General features: G+C 38.6%; 1 protein-coding gene across 1 annotated transcript in view; it reads right to left on the bottom strand.

Moving 5' to 3' along the window:
- The window catches only part of LOC118818377 (heterogeneous nuclear ribonucleoprotein C-like), an 87,309-nt gene that overhangs the window by 6,805 nt on the left and 59,066 nt on the right, over positions 1-21,438 (bottom strand). Inside the window, exons 3-6 of the mRNA XM_036585625.1 lie at positions 15,083-15,133; positions 4,548-4,705; positions 2,607-2,720; positions 411-568 (exon numbers count right to left, since the gene is read on the bottom strand). Coding sequence (XP_036441518.1) covers positions 411-568; positions 2,607-2,720; positions 4,548-4,705; positions 15,083-15,133 — 481 coding nt within the window. The remainder of the gene's footprint in view (positions 1-410; positions 569-2,606; positions 2,721-4,547; positions 4,706-15,082; positions 15,134-21,438) is intronic.

Genomic DNA, 21,438 nt, shown 5'->3' with positions numbered 1-21,438 from the left:
TTTGGCTATTTTATGTGGAGAATGGGTAAAAGTCTGTGGGAGTAGTTGTTGCTTGTCTGCAGGAACCAGGCATAGTTTTATATTTGCAACATTTGAGAGGCACTTATCAGCTGACAGACTGATTTGCCATGCAGCAGTATTCTGTATTGTGCTTATCTCTTTTCTCCCACATTCACACACACTCTGCACAATGACACAATTTGAAAAGACGTGCAACATGCACACACACACAGTCTCCTTTTTAAATCCCTTGTGTGTACAGGGGGATGAAGGCTGTGCTGCTTACTGTTTGGTTATCTAAAGAGACACAGCTCAGGGCATGCATGCTACAGTGGCCTGCAGAGTGGACTTGACTTGCATTAGTTTTTTTATCAGCTTGATGAACATCAAAACACATCACATATATTTACCATGTGTGAATCATCGTCACTGGCCTCCCCCAGCTCAGGACTGTCTCTCTGGCCCCGGCGAGGACGGGGACTGGGGCTTCTAGGTGAGCCCTCTCGACTGCTGACTGATGGGTGGTATGGTGACCCTCCCAAACTTCCACCCTGAGAAAAGGGTGAACCTGTAGTACACCCAAAATATAGAAACTATAAGACTTTCACTAAATGTAAATACATTATGTCCAATTAGTCGCTGTGCATCATGCCTAACAAAACAATGGTAAAATTATAACACACAGGCATCTCATGGCTTATTGCCTTTATAATCAGTGACAAAATGCAAGAAACATAAGTCAAAGATTATTCCATGAACAGCACAACTTTTTAATACCATGGCATGTTTATACAGAATCCAATTTATATGTGCAAAAATCAGAGACCACCCTTCATTTGTTTAGTTTCCAGTAAAAAACAGAAATTAATTACAAATTATTTATATTTCAGGAGATATTTCTGAAGAGATTAGATATACAATTGTCCATTTGCATAAGGGGAAAGGCAAAGGAAAATAAGGGGAAAATATGAGTTTCTTAAACCGCAGTTCAAAAAATCATTAAAAGTTACAGAGAAAATAGGGCTCCTAATAGCCATGTAACCATCAGATAAACAGTACTTAAAGGTTTTATCTTTGAGAGACAGAAGGACATCAAGCTCCACTTTTGCTTTAGATCTGAGAAAGTTCACAGGTGCTTCTGTCCATCCTTCCACTGTGAGAACTCAACACTATGGGTCTGAAAGGATGTGCACCCTTTGAGAAGCCATTACTGAGAAAAGCGAGTAGACAAAGCAGGACAAACAAAGAGGCTGCTGGTGTTCTCAGACCAATGAACTGGCCATTCCACAGTTCAGATTTCATCATCACTAAACATGTTTGGGATTACTTGGATCAAGAGAAGCAGAAATTGCTATTTTTGAGACTGAACTCCCTGCAGAGTTCTTTTAAAAACTGTAAGCAAGCCTCTTGAAAAGAATAGAAACTGTAATAAAAGCAAAGGCTGGAAACACTAAATACTAAAACAAGCATACTATATTAAACTGTTGAGTTTTTTGTGTCAAGTTTAAGTGCTCTGCTTTTCCCTGATACTGAAAAATGAAAATAAATGAATAACAAATTAATGGCTGTTCTGCCCAGAAATTAAACAAAGAGTGGTCTCTGACTTTTGCACACTGTTTGTATGTCTATATAAACTATTCTGCAATGGATTCGAATGTGGTTCAGCCAATCTGATTTTAGTCTGTTTTAAAGTTTTGCCTAATAAGCAAGACAATTTAGTAATCTGGCATTTCAGCTGTCTTAAATTTACTCATGAGTTCATAAAAGCTAGACGGCACTCGCTGTAGTAAACATTCATAAAGCATTCTGTAAAAAAGCTGACACTCAGAGAAGATATTGCTTTTTCATTTACTAAGACAAGCCTAAAAAAAAAACAAAATGTTGTAGATGATTATATTTAAGCCATAGAGATTTGGAGTGCATTCGGTGAAATCTCAGGCAAATTGACTGAGAAAGCTCTCTGCTCTCGTCAACTTGCTAGTATTACTGACTCAGACACATTGATCGCTCATCATTGGCAGCACTGTAATTAAAGAAGGGCTGGATAAGAATTGAAAAAGATGCTGAAAAAGGGTGGAGTGCCTTGAAGAAAGACCATAGATTTCAGAGACTGGAAAAAGGAATTAATTTATGGTTATTCATATAAATGAACATAAACATTCATGTAATACCCAGTCCAGCTGATATAAAGACTAATTTGTATTTGAAATCAAGCACTTGTGTATATCCAGTTTAACATCTCTCTTGGCCTCATAGAAGTGATTATGGCAATGATTCACCATAGCAGTTTGCTTAAATGCAGTTTGACAAGCATAGCATGTCAATTTGAATGAAAGGCTAAAGGGACTGTCCATAATTCCAAGATTTGTTTACAAACTTTAACTCAGCCCGCAGAGTAAAGCTCAACAGTTCTTTATGAGGAGGAGAAGAGATTACCACTAGGTGGCAACATAAGCTCAAATGAGGCAATTCTCACCTCAGCCAGCCAAAGTTAAGCTCATGTGAGTCCTTATTTAAACCATAATGTGCAAAGTTTGAATCTTGTTAAAGGATCAGAGGAGGTCAAGATGTACAAACAGTGACTCATGCATCTTTAGAAGACTGACCTGTGTGCTCCTGCCTTTGTCTGTCCATCCTGTCCAGACTGTCCAACAGCCCATCGATCTGAACCTTTATCAGTGTCAACTCTCGCTTTATAGTCTGCAGCTCCTCCATTTTCACTGCAGAGAGACAAATAGGGGGAGAGGGAGGGAAGTGCCACAGTATACAAGAGGTTAAACTAAAAGTAAAAGAAGACAATAAAACAACTCTGAAAGCAGCTCTTCTTAAGAAATATTGTCTGGGTCGAGAAAAGCTATTATCTCTTCATCTGTACTCTTCAAATAACTGCGTACAAACCATTCTATAGTTCTGGCTAGCCTCTTTTGTTCCTCTTCTCGTTTTTACACATTCTTTGTCACCCGTTTAGGCACGGTGCCATCCCTAAGCCTGTCTCTATAGTGAACTCTGGAGGAGGCCATTTGTCCCCAAGCAGCACCTCAGCACCCTGCCTGGCCACCTCAGAGTACGGCAGCGCAGGGTTGGGGACAAAGTTCTCCACAGTGGAACACAGCAGAAAGAGAAGAAATGGAAGTACAGAGAGATGGATTAATAGTCCAGAGAGAAATACTGCAAATAATATGCAGAATTACCCAGATACAGACAAAATTACAGACAGAACAAGGAAGATAAATGAGGAGACACGATGATAGATGGAGACACAGAGGTTTAATTGAAAAAGACAACATTCTGACCCCCGAGTACCGGGGCTCTGAGATGACCTCGCGGTGAGAACTGGTAATAAGGTTCGAAGCTCTTTTTTATTCGTCGTGCTCTATTAATTTGGTGTAACTGCATGTTCTGATAGAGCTGTCTCTATTACAGAAGAAGATGCTACAGAGAAGAGGCTTTTAATGAAAAGCCATCTGGAGTCTCTGCCCTTCTGAGCCTAGCGAATTACTCAACCAAACTCAAATATGCTTAAATAAGATTTAGAAATACATTAAAATGGACATAAATATGGAAAAAATTCAGGATACTACAACATTGTTTAGCTATGCGGTGTACACTATATGTCAAAAACTTTGTAGACATCTGCTCATCCAATGTTTCTTCTTCTGAAATCAAGGGTATCAATACAGAGTTGGTCCCCCTTCTCTGTAGTAAATGCCTCTTTTTACCAAATCTAGAAAATGAAAACTAGTTTCAAGGTCTGGATTTACAGACCTCTGTTGATGTTTTAACATTGCTGTGAAGATTTGATTGCATTCAGCCACAAGAGCAATAGTGGGGTCAGGTACTGAGGTTAAATGATTTGTTCTTGATCACAAACGCCTCCCACAGGTGTTGGATGGAGCTCCATCATACCACAGTATGCAGTTCCACTGCCGCACAGTCCAGTGCTGGGGGGCTTTACATACCTCTAGCCAAGGCTGGGCATCGAGCATGGTGACCTTAGATTCATGTACGGTTTCTCCAGAGCATCCCATTCTATTGGCAATGCTTGTCTCTTGTGATTAAAAACGCTGTTTGTGCAGTTGAACGCCTGTGTCAACAATGGATGTGCCTTAAAGTAGCTGAATTCACAAATCAGAAGGGGTGTCTGGTTACTTTTGGATAAATAGTGTACTCTGGTCTTTCTAGAATATGTCATATAGTGTGATATAGTATATAGTATGATATAGTGTGATATCCTGTGATATAGTCATATAAGTACAGCCATATGAGCAATTCTATTTTAGATTATTTACCAAGCCAACATGGTTTAAGGCAAGTGTGTGATGATGTAGGCATCCACTCTGCGCAATGCTAATGGGTAGTGACGAGCTTCCATTAGTTGTCAGCTACATTAGTCTCATAGCTCAATAGTGCAAAAATGGAAATTTTACACACGAAACATGTCTTGGTTGATTGACTACATTTGCGGTTAGAAGTAAATTGTGAAAATTAGATTACTGAACCACATTTTTGAACCATACATATGTGTGTGGGTGAGTGTTTTTACTTACACTTGGCTCTGCTGGATGAGTGGGGTCTGGAGCTCTTGGAGGACGAGTGCTCTCGGCTACGTCTCTGCCTGGAGGAGGACGAGCGGGCTCTCTTGGCCAGGCTGGAGCTGTGAGCCAGCGGGGGTGCCGCCGATGGGACACGCTGATAGTCATACACCCTGAAGACACAGTACACACTACCATTACCGCAACACACAGTAGCAGTATCCACAAACACAGAACAACCTCCACAGATCTACACACTACACCAGTGAAGGAAATACAGACTAATGCAATGTAACATCTTGAAGACATTTTTGTTACTCATAAATATAACAGATATTTACTCATGTTTTCAAACCTTGAGTGGTAACATACTGTGGCAGTGTGGTCAGGTTTTTACCATAAAGATATGTTCTAATTACACAATGTGTGCCAGTGACTGTTTTTTATGGACTAACAAAATGTGTTAAAGCTCTGATAACACAAAATGCTTTTAATTAACATATCAGTTTTTAAGAGTGCAGGAAACTGAAACGACTCTTTTTGGCTCTTTAACCAGTGAAAAGAAGTTTCACATGTTTCAGGGAGTTTTCTTGCAAGTAACCGCCAGTGAGTGAGTTATGTTCAGTAATGCATTCAGTTTGCATAATATTCTGCATAATGTACTGTGTGTGCATGCTATCAGTGCATTTCAGCACTGCTCTGAGTGTTTGCATTTGAGCAGTGAGGAGCAGAGAGAGCCAGGTGGAGAAACATCTGACAGGCGTGGGAGCTGGGAGGGTTACCAGCATTCACCATACCTCACATAAACAGCCAGGGATTCGATTTCTCTACTGCAGCCATTGCTGTTCTGACATAGTTATTTAACACTAATAGTTACTGCAGTGTGATACATATCATACTCTTAAATATACAGGTAACACAAAGGGTTCTTTGGAACACTGCCATAGAAGAATCGCTTTTGATTCCTTGAAGAATCTTTTACTAATGATTCTTTCAAAAAAGTTTTAGGAACCTCCATATAACGACAAGTTTCTATGCATATTTTTTCCTGCAAATTTTCTCGAAGTGAAGAACCATTAGGAACGTTTATTTTTAGTGTTTAGAGTATATGGACCATTCTTCTTAATTAGTTCACACTGCTGTCCCACATTTTAAAAAGGCATTAACCGTGATAGTATTAAGCTAAATATTTACAAAAGCATAATTTATAGGGTACTTTCTACCTTAACCCCTAAATTTCATATTTTTTTCAATGATGTTTTTAAAAGATCTTTTTGATGATCATCAAAAAATGCTGTCCCATGTTTTCATGTCACTACTGAAAAACAATCCATAGGCGAAGTCTTATTTTATCCAAATCCCTGCATTTTAGGGCAGGAAGTGAACTGCATCCCTGTCCCTCATGGCCACATAGTGAGCATTTAGATCCCACTGTTTTGAAGTAAATGTGTCCCAAAGTCTGAAAATCAGTGTTTAACATTAAGAACTGAAACACATATTTTCTGCAATTAAGTAAACCTTTTTGTGTTTTAATGAAAAATATTATGATTTTTTGGGTGTACAACTGTTCGAACCTGTCATGCACTGGCTAGATTTTTAATGAAATTAGCTAAAATCAACACTACCGGAACAGTCAATACTGAAACATATGGTAAAGTTTTGGTAGTGACAAAATGGAATATTTATTTATTATAATAGAATAAACATAATTAAGGTATAGGGTCATTCAGAGCAAGGGGATTTTAGTCTGAAGTCCAAGTTAGTTGAAGGTCCAAAATGTGTTTTGAACTCATACATTAAGCCAATTCAATAGAATGATCCATATACTCAGAGCTCAATTTGAGGGAGGGTCCAAGAGGATGTCATTCACAGTGCTGTGGAAGCTTCTCTTTGGTGTAATTTTGTGTAAAACTGTGCAATCAGAACAAGCTCAGGACTGTAAGACATTCTTTTAGCACTTATAGCTTTTGAGTCCCAGTTCTTAGTAAGAGATGGTTCATTCACTTTATTAATGCAAACTTACATATCATCTGAACGTGTGACTCCGTGATATGTTCAGATTACCAAAGCCTCAGATAGTCTCCCCTCACTGTTTCTTTTTTACTTCATTATTCATTATTATATTTTCATTACTCATCCCCTTATTCACTCTTACATAACTCACATTGTTTTGTTGTGTTATTGTTTTGCTATCTGGTGTTGACCAGAGGATGGATTCCTATTTGAATCTTGCTTCCTTTCAAGGTTTCTTCCTCTTGTTTTCAGGGAGTTTTTTCTTTCCACTGTCACCCTCGGCTTTCTCACTAGGGGTCTGGACCCAGATTTCTGTATAGCTGCTTTGGGACAACAGCTGTTGTAAACGTGCTATGCAAATACATTTTAAAATTGAACAGAACTGAATGGAGACTTTTTAAATTGTGATATTGAATTCTAATACCTCTCAGCACTGCTAACACTACTCTGTTAATGATTTAAAACGGTCCATTTTCCCCACCAACCCACCCCTTAGATCTTTTTCCTTCTCTCTCTAGCCTCTCGAGGCATTCTCTCCTCCTTATGAACAGTGGTAAGCTGTTCTTATCTCCCACAAAAATCAAATTGGTACTGTCAGAGCCAATCAAAAGCTCTGTGGCAAAGCACTGCAGAAGCTGACAGAAGAGTTTAGGAGCATGTGTCACACAGGATACAGATACCAGCCATGATAAATCAGAGGAGAAAAGAGAGAGAGGAAAAATGAGAGAGAAGGCAGAGGGGTATCTGGGGAGGCACATTAAACATGGCTTGCTCTAACTTTGATCAGATCAGAAAATCATGTGCGTGTAAAATAAGAGACATGTGACAAAATAACATCAGTTGCTACTGGTTATGAATACATATCTGCAAATGTGCAAAAATACAGCTGTTTTGTACCCCTTTGGGTTCTGTAAAGTCTATGATGTGAATGTATTATATTTTCTCTACACAGCATGTTCTGTATTGCGCTTACCACACCATATGAACCCTACACTGTTAAAAATGAGGGCTCCTGAATTGTTCTTGGTTTGGACGTATGGTTCTAGGACACACCTTCAACTGATAGAGAACCTCTACACTATGTAGAGGTTCTTTAAACCTTTACAAGGTTCTTCACACTCTCGCATTTCATTTATATAAATGATTGTTTAAAGTGACGTTCCAGCCAAAGTGAAAAGTTATAAACATGCCTACTCACATCATACAGCAGTGATGCAATGAGTGAGATTTTCTGGTTTAATGAACAGAAAAAATAACCATTCTGATGATGTATCTTCAATGTGGAAGGAACACTGAAAAACTCCAAGCAATTTGGGGGCGGGATGTTTGACTGAAGCCAAAGATTTGTATGTACTTTGTGTATGTGCTTTTTGATTTCTTTTAAAGTGAATTTGAACAATTTAGATTTATCATAATTTATTTCTAAAATAAAAGTCGTCAAAAATGTTGTCCCATGTTTTCATGTCACTTCTGAAACACAGAGTTTTAGTCCATAGGTGGAGCCTTATTTTAGCCACACCCCTGAATTTTAGAGCAGGAAGTGAGACTGCATCCCTGTCCCTCATGGCCATATGGTGGATTTTAGATCCCATTGTTTTGAAGTAAATGTGTCCCAAAGCCTGAAAATCAGTGTGTAACATTAAGGAACTATCAGTACCGAAACACATTTCCAATTAAACTTCTTGTGTTTTAATAAAAAAATATGATTTTATGGGTGTACAACTGTTCAAAGCTGCCATGTACTGGATAGTTTTTATTAAATTAGCTAAAATTGTCACTACCGAAACAGTCAGTACTGAAACATCTGGTAAAGTTTTGGTAGTGTTACGTGCACGTAAAGTAAGAGACACAGATAAAATAACATCAGTTGCTACTAGTTATTAGTACATATCTAGAAATGTGTAAAAAAAATAGTTTTGAATACTGAAAAAACTACAGGCTTTTTACATCAGTGGCTATGCTCGCAGTTAGGATCTCTTTATTGCTGGGGAGGGATTCCCAATGATTTTACAACATATTTGTGTAAAGTGTGCTGGGTATTATAGTGAAGGTTCACTGATGAGCAAAACCACAACAAGATTCAAAATCATAAATTCTGTCAAAACGATGATTCTCATGTATGCAACGCTGCACTACAGAATACTGAATTTATGTGATACGCTTTTCTTAATGTTATTCACTCTAACATCCCAGCAGTGTTTCAGCGGTAAACTGGTGGTGAACTGGCAAACTTCAGGTCTTTGATTTGTCTTCTACAGTCTTCAGTGTGCAGGACACTCAAACATAAATTTGCAAGTACATCAGGTCCTTCTCTCGTACTTTTCTTCAAGAAATACTTTCTGATACAACTTCCTGCTACTACTGTTTTCAGCTATGCACTGTGCTTTTGTCAATGAAATGCCATAAATTGTTATAAATTGCTACTAAATAAGGAAGTCTATTTGATATTACTTGACAAATCGATACAATTTTAGACAAATGTGTGATGATTTAGGTGTGCAATTTGTGCAGCACTAACTGGTGATGTATTAGCTTCCTTAACTTGTTAGCTACATTAGCCTTATAGCTCTATGGTAAAAATAAAGAAGTATCATCAGGGAGGCCAAATTTAATATTACTATTAACCTGTGATTAATGCTGTTTTACAATGGTGATCCGCAGAGTTTGTAGAGAAACTTGTTTTACAGTTATCTTTAGGACTGTGCGCTAAATAGCCACAGTGACCAGGTCAGCCTTTGTCTTATTGTTGACTGACAGCTGAAATAGTGTGCTGATTACGAGTGTATCAAGAAGACAGGATTAAGATGAGAGAAAGCCTTAAAGCCCCTAATCCACAACTGAGCAGATAAGACAGAGTAAACAATTACACAGATACTCCTTTGGCAGCTGCTGTTCAGAGCGCTGAGAGTTCATTTGCAAATTGGATGGTGTTTATTTAGTTGTCCAGTGTCACCCTCTGAAGCCTTTACACTACTCCTTCTTAAAAAAAAATAGCTCTCGCTCTCAGTGCGAGCAGATTGCTTGAGGCTTTGGCTTTTTATTAAACAAGCTTTGAAGTGACTGCAGTTAATTGGTGTGGGGAGATGGCAGCCATGTTGTTTTGTCATTTTGGCGTAGGTGTAGTAATTGCAGCGGGTGCCACTCAAACCTTGGATAAAGCTGAGGAAAAGCCTCTTCTCTTAAATAAAATCTAAATCTCCAGCCCTCTTCTCCCTCACACAGAAGGCTCCCCAAATGAGCAGCTTATGGTAGAGAGAGAGAGAGAGAGAGAGAGAGAGAGAAGACTAGCACTGCACAGGGACATGAATACACAGTGAAATATATCTACAGGCCACCACCACAGCTGCGTGGTAATACCTCTCTCACTACGCTCTGTATAGCGAGGGGCTTTAGATTCTTACACTCTCTTTAGGTGGTAAAGTCCTTTAACTGAGTTGTATTATGTAAAGAACAGCAGGCACAAGCGCTTTGATGTGCAGCTGGAAAGAAAGCAATCTCTGACTGAGACAATGAGACAGCTCTCTCCTTCTCTCTCTCTCTCTCTCTTTCTTTCTTTCTCCTCAGGATGACGGAGGTGGAGACTGGTGGCAGCAGAGCAGAGCTTGGTGTGTATATGAGAAGAGAGATACAGCAAGAAAGAAAGAGGGAGAGAGAGTGGTGAGGGAAGGAAGGATACAAGAGAAAGTGAGTGAGAGAGAAGGAAAGAGAGGAGGGGGAGAAGAGGGGGACAGAGAAGAGGGGGACAGAGAGAGGGGGGGGAGAAGCAGTCAAGCGCTTATCGCCCATCAGTGTGGAGTAGCTGAATTAGCTTCTCATGCGGCGCAGGCCTCCAGAGTGACGGACTCGTTTTTCATACTGTCAGCCTCTCCACCCCTCCCTCCCTCTATCTTTCTCCCTCTCTCTCTCACTCTTCACACATTTCATTCTGCTACTTTTTAGCTACTTCCTTTCTTTCCTCCTTCCCTTTTCTGCCCTCCCCCTTCATTTCTATTTTATTTCTTTGCTTCCTTGGTTTATTTCCCTTTCATTCCTTTTTTCTTCTTTCTTTCCCTCCTTTCTTTAATTATGTTTTCTGTCGTTTGTTCCATTATTTGTCTCTCCTTCCTTCCCTTTTTTTGTTTTTTCCTTTCTCCTTTACATAGTTTTCTTTGCTTCTTGTGTCATTTTCTTTCATTCATACCAGTATTTAACCCCTTAAATGGCCGGCGGGCCCCAAGTTTTATTACACACTTCTGTAAGCTAAGAACAGCTCAATCAGTTTGCAATGAAGTCCCTGTAGTTACTGAATAATAAGCCTGGGATTTTAAGAGACATGAACACACACATACACACACACAAACTGCACTGTCTTCCACAACTATAGAAGTTATTAGCCATTAGCCTCATTACCATTGTGAGAAAAATATTATATAGTATTGACTACTGAATCTCTCTCTCTGTAGTGTGACTATATGCATTAGTGTGTGTGTGTGTGTGTGTGTGTGTGTGTGTGTGTGTGTGTCCAAATCCTCAATTCCAATCCAGTCTCACCCCCATAATCTATTCTGACTTAATGTTGGCCTCAACTTGAATGCTGGTGCCTCAGCATTCAAGCACTCAGATGCTATGCACACTTTCCTGTGACAGACGCTCCAGTGTTCGTATCTGTCACAGGAAGGTGCATATAGGTTTATTGCTATTCACACACCCAAACACCTCAGACACACACTCTCAGCCTGCTCCTCAGTGAGCTGGCAGTAAAGGGCATAGTCAGTCTGGCCACAGGACAGTCCCACTGATGGCTCTGACAGAGGACGCTCTAGACATACCCTTACTGCTGTTTATTTACAGCTGCTGAAAGCCTGTCCAAACTTCAGTGCTTCTCAAAAGCCAGGGTCAGTGGAAGCTCTGTTCTGGCCTGTTCTGAAAAAACAAGATGTTTTCCATGTACTTGATTTAAACATGTGCATCATTTACACATGTATAAAATACATTACAGCACAGTTATGTAATTAATTATAATGAATTATATTGATGTAATATATTATATTGTTATTGTTTTTATGTAAGATTATGTATGCAAGATTATTATATCAAATTAAAAATGTAAGATTTTATTCCAAGTAATTTGGAACCATGTCTATTGGTCCAGCTGGCATTTTCAAATGACAGTGACAAAATTTTATTAATATGGAAATGAGGAAATGATGCACACATTGAAGTTTAGTGTATCACTTTTTCTCATTTTATTTAACGAACTAGATTCCTGTCTTCTCCAATGAAACACAGTATCAGGGAGGGTCTCTGAGCTAGCTGAACATTTTTCACGTGATCATAGGTTGGAACACAATATTATAGGGATGCGCTGAACATTTGGCCACTGAAAATGGACTATTTTCAGCTAAAAATTGTGGGTGGCCTAAATTTTAAAAGATTAATGATTCAGATATTACAAATAATTGTGATGGCAATAAAAATGAGAAATAGTATTACAAACCACCATTTGCTTTCTTCACTCTCCTGCATTGTTCAGCACGGATACGTTCAAACAGTCTGAATAGCAGCAAATCAACAGTGAAAATGTCACCTGTGTGGAACTATTTCACAGTTTCTGTGAGCGACATTAGACAAGTAATTTGTAATCACTGTTCATGTCAAGCATCAGGGGGGGTGTATAACGCCTAAGGACTTGTCCATTCTCCAGTTTTTCAAATAACAATAACAATCAATTTAACTGACAGGTCCAAACTATAACTAAAGAATAACAGAATTCTTTGCCTTGGATGAGCATTCTCTGTTGTTAAGGACTCTGTAATCATTTTTGAAAGCTTTTTTATGTAAACTGTTTTTATTAATTGAACTTTACTGAACACAGGATGTCCTGAATTTTGGTTTTGGTCGAGAATTTTTGTTTTAGTGCATCACTAGTTATTTCCTGCCCTCTGCGCAGAGTGATCTAATCAGACGGACAAATGTCGTTACAATCTGATGGGCAATTATGGAAAACAACAATTTTGAATTTCTAATCATCTGATGCAGTGAATCAAGCTTAATATGACCATGGACATGAACTAACAAGATTAAAAAGTAAAATATGATTTTAGGTTGACACAGTATTTAATAATACCTACTGTGTTACTGTGTAAGAATGATGCTCTAATCAAGTACCTCAGTACTACTACTGCAAATACAATGAGTGACAGCTGATTTGTGTTTTCATGATTGTGCATGCATTGAGAAGCAGGCTGTTCTCTAGGTAATCATGTTTGTTTGTTTATTTGTTTGTTTGTTTGTTTGGGTGTGTGGGTCTGCAGTTCCCTGCAAGTCAAATTTAAATGTGCTGACTTTCCGGTTTATGAATGACCTGTGTGCCCTTCATGCTGCATGAGGGAGGCAGTTAACTCCCAGAGCAATTATGAGTACGAATGAACAAAACACACACACACACACACACACACACACATTCACACGTACACATACAAATACAGACCAAAAGCAAATATGCACTTGAATTGCACTTTTGCATATTTGCATAATTTGACATTCGCACAGACCCAAAACACAGTGCAAACCTAAGTCATTTATCACACTCTAAATAATGTCTGCACACACAGTTCAGGTCGCTCTCTTTTCCCTCATTCAGAGCATGCTTCGTCAGCAGCTCTCACACTGCTGCCCATCTTTATATGAGTGCTGAGCAAAACTGGATAAAATTGTGAATTTGGCCTCTGCCAAGACTTCTAAAGGTGGCCTAATAATGAGCCCTAACTGTGCCTGACTATTAAATGGGAGAACCCTATATAAATGGAGATTTAACAGGAAGCAGATATCTGACCAGTTCAGGGTTTTGTTATTTTTGTAAAAGAGGTTTTGATTTAAAGGAGCTACATTTAATACTAAACAATTAATGTGGAGAAATTATTTGATAATGAATAGGGAAGCAATGACATGGGAATTGAAGGCCAATGCTGATATGCTTCATGTAAATATCTGCTAATGCTGATAGATAAACATTTATAAAAGTGCAGTAATTTTACTACTTTTACATTGCAGAAAAATGTAACACTCTTTGTAGCCCACCGGCGCTGAAATATTCTGCTAATCCGTAGTACAGTAAATGCATCACCAAGTCTATACTTGATCTAAACATCTGGCCAATGTTGATCACTTTTTCAAAGCAAAATATATTCAGATAATATTATGCATCCCTAATAATTAATAATCCTATACAAGCTAAACTTACTGTTACTTTTTACAGCGTACTGCTAGTCGTCCTGCTACTTACTTTTCCTTACTAGACCTCTGTGCAAAAATTGAGTGCCCCAGTCCAATTACAGGTTTTGATGGGTTTTCTATGTGAAAATAATTTTACACATCCCCTACAGAGAACATACGTCTGTACATTGTAATGCACAAATATTTTTACTGAATTAAAAAAAACAAAAAACATAGAACGTGGCCTGTGGCACATTTATTTTTGTATTTTTTTTTCTGAACTCAAATAGAAATTGTGCACTAAAATGTGCAGTCAGAAAATCAACAAAACGTCATTTGTCCGTGGGTGTACAAACTTTTGCATACATATTTGTAGGTCCAAGGGTAAGCTCACTTTTTTCCATCTTGAAAGAAGTAGTGTGAGATGAAGTGACAAATTGAAAATGATCTTTTAATGCACTGTATTTACAGTAGGCTAGCAAATAACAGAGATATAAGGTCTTTTCAGAGATGTGGGGTACTTCAGGTTTAAAAAAGAATTTAGGAGAGCCTAAACATTTTTCCCCTTACCCCAATACCCAATCATCCAAGATATGTTTGGCATCTGAAGTTTGCTTCTCTAGTTTTTCATTGTAACAACAAGGCTAATGTAGCTAAAAAGTAATATAAGCTTAACCCTTTAAATGACCTGAAAAAAATCTCAACCAGTTTGCATTAAAGTCCCAATAGTTACTGAATAACAAGCTTTAGCATGTAATAAGCCCTATGCACAAAATTGAGACATGCTGTCAAGCTAAAAACACATTAGCAGTCATCTGCCTGTGCAATGCCTGTACTCTTGTCCTTTTATCTATGTATTTATACATAACAGTATGATATGATAGGGCAATTTAAATTTGATTTTTCACCAAACCATTCCTTTAAAGGCCTTGCTGAAGGCTGTGTCGGCAGTACTGAATGGAAGGGCATAAACATCACACCCTGCAGCCCTGCAACCATCTCATTTCTAATGTGGACCTCTTTCCCACCGCCTTATTTCATTTCATCATTCACTTCATTTCATCATTACATAAATTTTTAACACAAACTTCTTACACACAACTCCTTTAAAGTCAGATGAAAAGATAAATGTGAAGGACAACAGTCGTCCCAAACCGCCGTGTACTAGCACACACAAACAGGCAAGCTTAGGGGCCCACCAGGGGACCGTGTGTGAAAGGACAGTGACAGTGCAGCAGAATCAGGGGCAGAGCGGCTGGGTGGCTTTGAGTTTCGTGTCCTGTCTGACAGACACTACTCAGAGTGAAAGGCCGGCCGTGAGCAGAAGACAGCACTGACAGTACCTGTCATACAGATCCTCCTGATAGCAGTCGTAGTCCAGCTCATGCTCCGATCTGCGAAGAGAGGGGCAGAGAGGGAGAGAAAGAGAATGAGTGAAAAGGACAAAGCATCTGTCATCTCAGCTGACAGACACATAAGCTCACAACACTGTCCGTCCGCACCGTCCATCTTCACACCTGACAGAGACATCTCAGACCAAAGACTCTCTCTCTCTTCCTCTTTAACCCTCTCTGTCTCTCACTTGCTCTCACACACAGTGGAGGTAATAAGCCTTGAAATTTGCATTTAGACAATTTGCATATTTGGGTGTGTGTCTGTAAGCACAGGTAAAACTACATTAAAAACATCATTAACTAATCTGGTACACAAAAGTTTGCAGACTGGAGAAATCTGTGAAAGGCAGATTTCCTTGAATGAAATCCAGCTTATTAAAGTAAATAGTTTGTGTGGCAATGCTAGAACATAATGGGTAAAAATATTACATAATAATGTAAACAGATTAGTGATTATATGTTAGTTGAAGGCACGGCCACTGAAGCTGCCTCTAAGGATGGCACCGTTATTAGTTTTTATGATAAATCTAATGATATTTTAAATTTTAATAATTCCAATAGACATGTAAGATTATCATATTTTAAAATGTTACAGTGGAAGTGAATAGTGAAAAAAAACAAAGAAATCTGTAAATGAAACTGTAAAAAGCCCAGCAGCAAGGGTGCTGGACAAAACCTGTTAAATAACAGTAAAAGGATTTTTTTTCAATGATGGTAAAAATTTGTCAAATTACAGTCATTTAATTTCTTAGAAATCCTGGCATACAGTATTTTACCACAATAATAACAATAACAACCATTAAAATAAATGCAAATGTCCGTAAAATAAAGGTGCCATTTTTTGTGAGTTTACATTCTATTTCTGGAAATTAACAACAACAGTGTTAAAATACAGTATATGCCCCAATTATAACAATTGTAGCTGCAATTGTTCCAATTATAACAGTGTTATGAAGCATCACTTCCAAGTGCTTAGAAGGCAGAGACCTAGTTAAGACTATCACATATCAGTTCTACGGACGATTCTGACGCCCTCAAACTTAAAGTGATAATTTTCATAAAAATTATGTACAATATGTCTTTACACATTGCCAAATAAATTTGAGTGACATTAGAGATAGCAGAGTATCAAAATTAGAAGTACTTTGAGCTATTATAGATCATTATTGGAATACCTTCCAATCTCTAGCCACTTCAGTGTACAGTGTACCATAATGTAATTTGTAAGTCAAGTTTGACTTCCACTGAATGAAAATGACCAAGAATGGCAGGGACCCTCTGTCCATTATTGCTGTGCAAACTAGCAGCCAACCAGACATCTGTGTGGTCATGTGGCAGAGTGAAGAGCTTAAAGCAGGGTTGGACTTCTCAAGCTGGGGAATGACTGAACTCAAATAATAAGCACAAATGATTCAGAATTCACACTTTACTCTGACTGACACGATGAGTAAAGCAGCAGGTCTTTCTGCTCCCAAAAAATAGGTGACCACATGCTACGTTTATTAATAGCAGGTATACCACTTACAGTTCAAGTGTGGTAGTTGTAATAAGGACCCATGTCTCCTTTGATTTTCATGGTTTAATAGCAAGTAATAAGTTTACCACCATCCAGTTGACTAGACAGTAATGACAGTATAATACATGTTTTGTTCATACCACTTTAAATGAGGTGAATACATGATGCATATGATGCAAAGGAACTGCATTTTTATTACCAATCTCAAAATGAATCAAACAAAAAGAGGTCCATTAAACAAATCATGCTCTTGTCATTGTTCGTAGGAAATAGAAACTGAATCAAAGTGCAATATTTAGACAGTCTTCATAAATCAAGCCCTTACTCTTTGTGAAAGAGGAAAAGATTTCAGCATAGAAAATTATTGCACACTCAAAGCAAATGTTCCTTCTCCAAGGCTATTCCCAGAACTGCTCAAGATCGCACACACATGTAGAAACAGAGGTTCAGACATGAAAGCTTTAATTAGTGGAACATCTTCATTTCATCAGAATTCAATATTACATGTGAGCAGTGCTAAAAGAAATGGTGTGTGATGTGTGTGTGTGTGAGTGTTTCCAGCTCAAGAGGGAATTTGCTATTCATAGTCTCAGGCCAGCTGGAAAAAGACATCTGATTTTTTTTGTTACTGCTCTGATAGTGGAAAGTTCCCAATATTTGTGCCACACTTTGCACTGGTAAATGTCAGACCTGAATGTTTGGAGGGACGCTGCAGGCAGGTTTAGTCATGCTAATGAAAGTAAATGAGATAATAAACACCTGTCACTGGTGCATATGTGATATGCACAAACATAAGCACAGAGCTTCATAGACGTACATACAGAGGTGGCTAGTGAAATGTACTGAAGTCAAATTCTGATGGATTTGTGAGGAAAGATTTAAAACCCTGATGCTTGCCTACAAAGCCAAAAATCTCCTCCCTACCTGATGACAATGGTCAAAGCTCCATTCATCCCACATGCACTTCAAGCTTAAAGTATGGCTCAGCTTCACCCGCCATCCATTAAGACGCATGAAAGATAAGCATCAAGACTCTTCTCTGTCCTGGCACCCAGGTGGTGGAACACTGACTGAAGACCCATCTCTTTGTGAAACATTTAAATCTAGCACTTACTGAAGTGTCTTGCATGTATGCTATGCCTTAACTGTTTATTTTGTATCTAATCTTTTAGGTTTCTGGCAATGTTTTAGCTCTAGGGTAGTTTGAACTGTATCGTAGCTAGTAACCAGTATTTGTACTAGCTATGATACAATCAACAACAAAGCAGTTACTTAAGAGCATCTGCTAAATGTCGCAAATGTAAATAAAAGGAATTTACTCAGTTATATTTTAGTCATTAATATTTAGTCACCTTTTTTGTTTCATTTCATTATATAACACTGGTGACAGCATCTGGACTGTTTGCTGTTCTCTCCTCTCATTTTTATGCTTCAGGATTTTATTTTAGACCAAATGGATCCCAAAAAGAGAAGAATAGCATGTAATAAACTTCAGTTCCTATGGTGACAGACGCTGGATATACTGAGAAGATATGTAGTACATGATATGTATCAGTAAAAATCAAATTTACATAATTTTCTTTACATATTTTCCGCAAAAAATCCTCAACACTTTTCTCAAACTGTTTCCAGGTCTTCATTCAGGTTGCAATGACTGTTGTGGTTTAGAGCAGAATATGGCTTACTGTAGCCTATAAAAATGAACAAGACTTCACTGTGTTGCTGAACGCTGCAGGCAGCCATATAGCCCTAAATCTCCTGCTGCTCAGGTGTTTCTGACACCAGTAATCTGATATGTCTCCTCTTGAGCAAAGTTCTCATTAAAGTCACATATTGTGCCACGACAATAATTCTAATGTTTATCTGCAACTAAACTAAAGGCAGTAATCTCAATACGATACTCTGAATATACACCTGTTGCCTAAAATGGTTGCTTACAATGCTTATCTACGCAGTGAAATTGTGTGCCTTTTTAAAGCTAACAGTAAGTCAAATGGTGTTCTAAACCACAATGACAAGTCAAGTGTAACCCTAATGAAGACATGGCTGCAGTTTGAGTGGGTTGAGAAAAACGTGTAAGGTATTTACAAAAAAGATTTGGGTGACTATTGACTTCTAGTGGTAGCAATGTCAGCTTCATAGGTCCAGCGCCAAACTAGTCAAACTTCTTATACACAATTTTAATAAAACAATATTTCACAGAAGTAACAATACTTTTACTTGAGTATAGATTTGACTACCCATGTCAGGGTACATACATAAACAAACACATGTACACCTATGTGTACCTATGCTTTGATTGTTTTTTCAATATATCTGCTGAACGTACGCACTATGCAATGTGTACTTCACTGCATGGCCAAGAAGAAAAAAAGAAGCTGAACAACCTGAAATGCCTTTTTTAATATACCACACTGTGGTAAACAGCCATGCTATTAGAGGAAGATACCTAATGAGGACAAGCATTCACAGACAGACCACACACACACACACACACAAATGAAGAAACACTACCCCACTCTAGCTGTCTGCAAGCTCCTGGAGATTCTCCAAGTTCCTGTTGCTTTCAGCGAACTGATGTATCTGTAAACACTTCAAGCACTGTAATAGAAGACAGAACCTGCTGCTGGTACACACAAACACACACACACACAGACACACACACACACACACACACACACACAGCACACACACAGACTCCTGCTGTAGTCATTCTGCTCATTCCTCTTCCTCACTCCCTTCTGTTCTCATCTTTATTCTTCTGGTCAAAACTCTCCACTCTGCATGTCCCTGAAGGCAGCGGGCTACAAATAATCACTAATAAGTGTCAACATTTATGCCCCTTACAAGCCTGCCAAATGCAGTTTATGATGGTGCCTGAGCTGTAGGTGATTAATGAGACAGGCTCTGTTTTCCTGAATAGATCTGTAATCAGAGATGGCACACATCTACATTCTCCAGCAGTCAGTCTGGGGCAGGAGACAGCAGTCCATACCACTCTGAATCACCCCCACTAACACCGCTGTCAGACTTTTACTGTCACCTAAGACTAAAAGCTTTCTCTCCACCAATCACTGTCAGCACACTCAGCAACAAACGACAAACTCCGAACTTCAAACTGAGACAACTAAACAAAGACATTAAGACAAATAACAACACAAAATAAAATAATATTAGAGCGGAGATTTATATATATATTCCGATAAGGCCAATAGAGGTCTGGCAGAATGAAAGTCAGGCTGCACTACAACAGCATTTTGTTTTGTTGTCGGCACAATACCTCATATATTTGAAATGGTAACTTTATTTCAAATCATTTTGGGCCAAGGACCTCTTAACTCTTAACTCTTTCTGTAGTCGGTTAGATGCCCTAATTAAAACTCTGGGTCTCGATGGGAAAAATGAATTTACTCCTTGAATCTCACTGGATCCTCTGAATTACGAGGTTGTTAAAGAGTATATGAATATGAATACTACTTCATGCAAAGGAACCCTGCCGCACGTTGAACTGACATAGTAAGACTGGTAAGCTCACCAAAATCCCCTAAGTAAATCAGCAAGCTTTGTCAAATGTGGTTAAGTTGTTTTGGTGGTACTAGGCTACAGCTTGGGAAGCTACACACACACACACACACACACACACACACACACACTATCTAAGCCACTTATCCTTCTGGGTCACAGGGGGTGCTGGAGCCTATTCCAGAGGCCACTGGGCGTAAGGCAGGTAACACCCTTGGCAAGTCACCAGTCCATCACAGGCCAAGGACACTCACGCAGAAACAGGGAGAACATACACACAGAAAGGACCGTGGTTACCCGGCTGGAGAATTGAACCCAGGCCCTTCTTGCTGTGAAGTGACAGCACTGCCCATTTTCACATGATATAAAAAATAAAAAGATGGGAGAAAAATGGAGTCAGGAGTTATAACCTTCACTTTTACTTTTTTTCATTATTACTACGTATTTTCTATGTATTGCATTTTACTATGCTTCTACACTAAAAAGTGATACATTAACTGTACTGGAACTCAAATATATACACTTTTTCCACATTAATAAAATGTATTACCTTGACACAATTATATATATCTTCAAAGAAATGACTGCCATATACATCTCTCTCTCTCTCTCTCTCTCTTTCTTTCTGTACATTATAGTATCGTTCTGCTAGGCAATATAAAGCACTCAGTCACCACAAGAGATGAGAGATATGGGGTGGCAGCAATCTCAGCAGAGTACCTTCTGATAACGGCTTCCGATTTAATTAGAATGGGTAATTCTAATTTCACAGTTTTTCCCAGTCCCTATGTGATTAATGAGCAGAAAGAGCCCTGAATGTTAATTGTATTGCTACTTTGAATCTGATATAACCTAAAATATATTGTAAAGACTAGTTATTTTCAGCAAGAATGTAAAGATTTGAATGCTGGTAGTCTAGCAATGTAACTCAAAGACAGTCTGAAAGTGGTGCTATCTAAGCATCCTGGGGCCATTTCAGCTGAGGGAGGACAGCAGTGATTTTCTCCTGTTTTTGACCCATAAGTGCTATTAGAAATGATGGGGTTTTCAAGTTGCTGCAAATTGTAATAGTTCCACTCAGGAAAGAGCTGACAGGATCGCTGAACTTAACCTCCAGCAGCAGATCCTGCAGTCCCTCTGCATTCATTGAAAGTGCAGCAAAACAGTCACATTAGCGTGTGTATGCTAGTATCAGAACCTGAATAATATATTGGTTGGTGATTAAAATCAGTCAATATTGAGGTTACATACTCATTGGTTTCAAGGA

The sequence above is a fragment of the Colossoma macropomum genome, unplaced genomic scaffold (assembly GCF_904425465.1).
Source record: "Colossoma macropomum unplaced genomic scaffold, Colossoma_macropomum, whole genome shotgun sequence".
Taxonomy (NCBI): Eukaryota; Metazoa; Chordata; class Actinopteri; order Characiformes; family Serrasalmidae; genus Colossoma; species Colossoma macropomum.
This window is presented reverse-complemented; position numbering and strand designations above follow the sequence as displayed.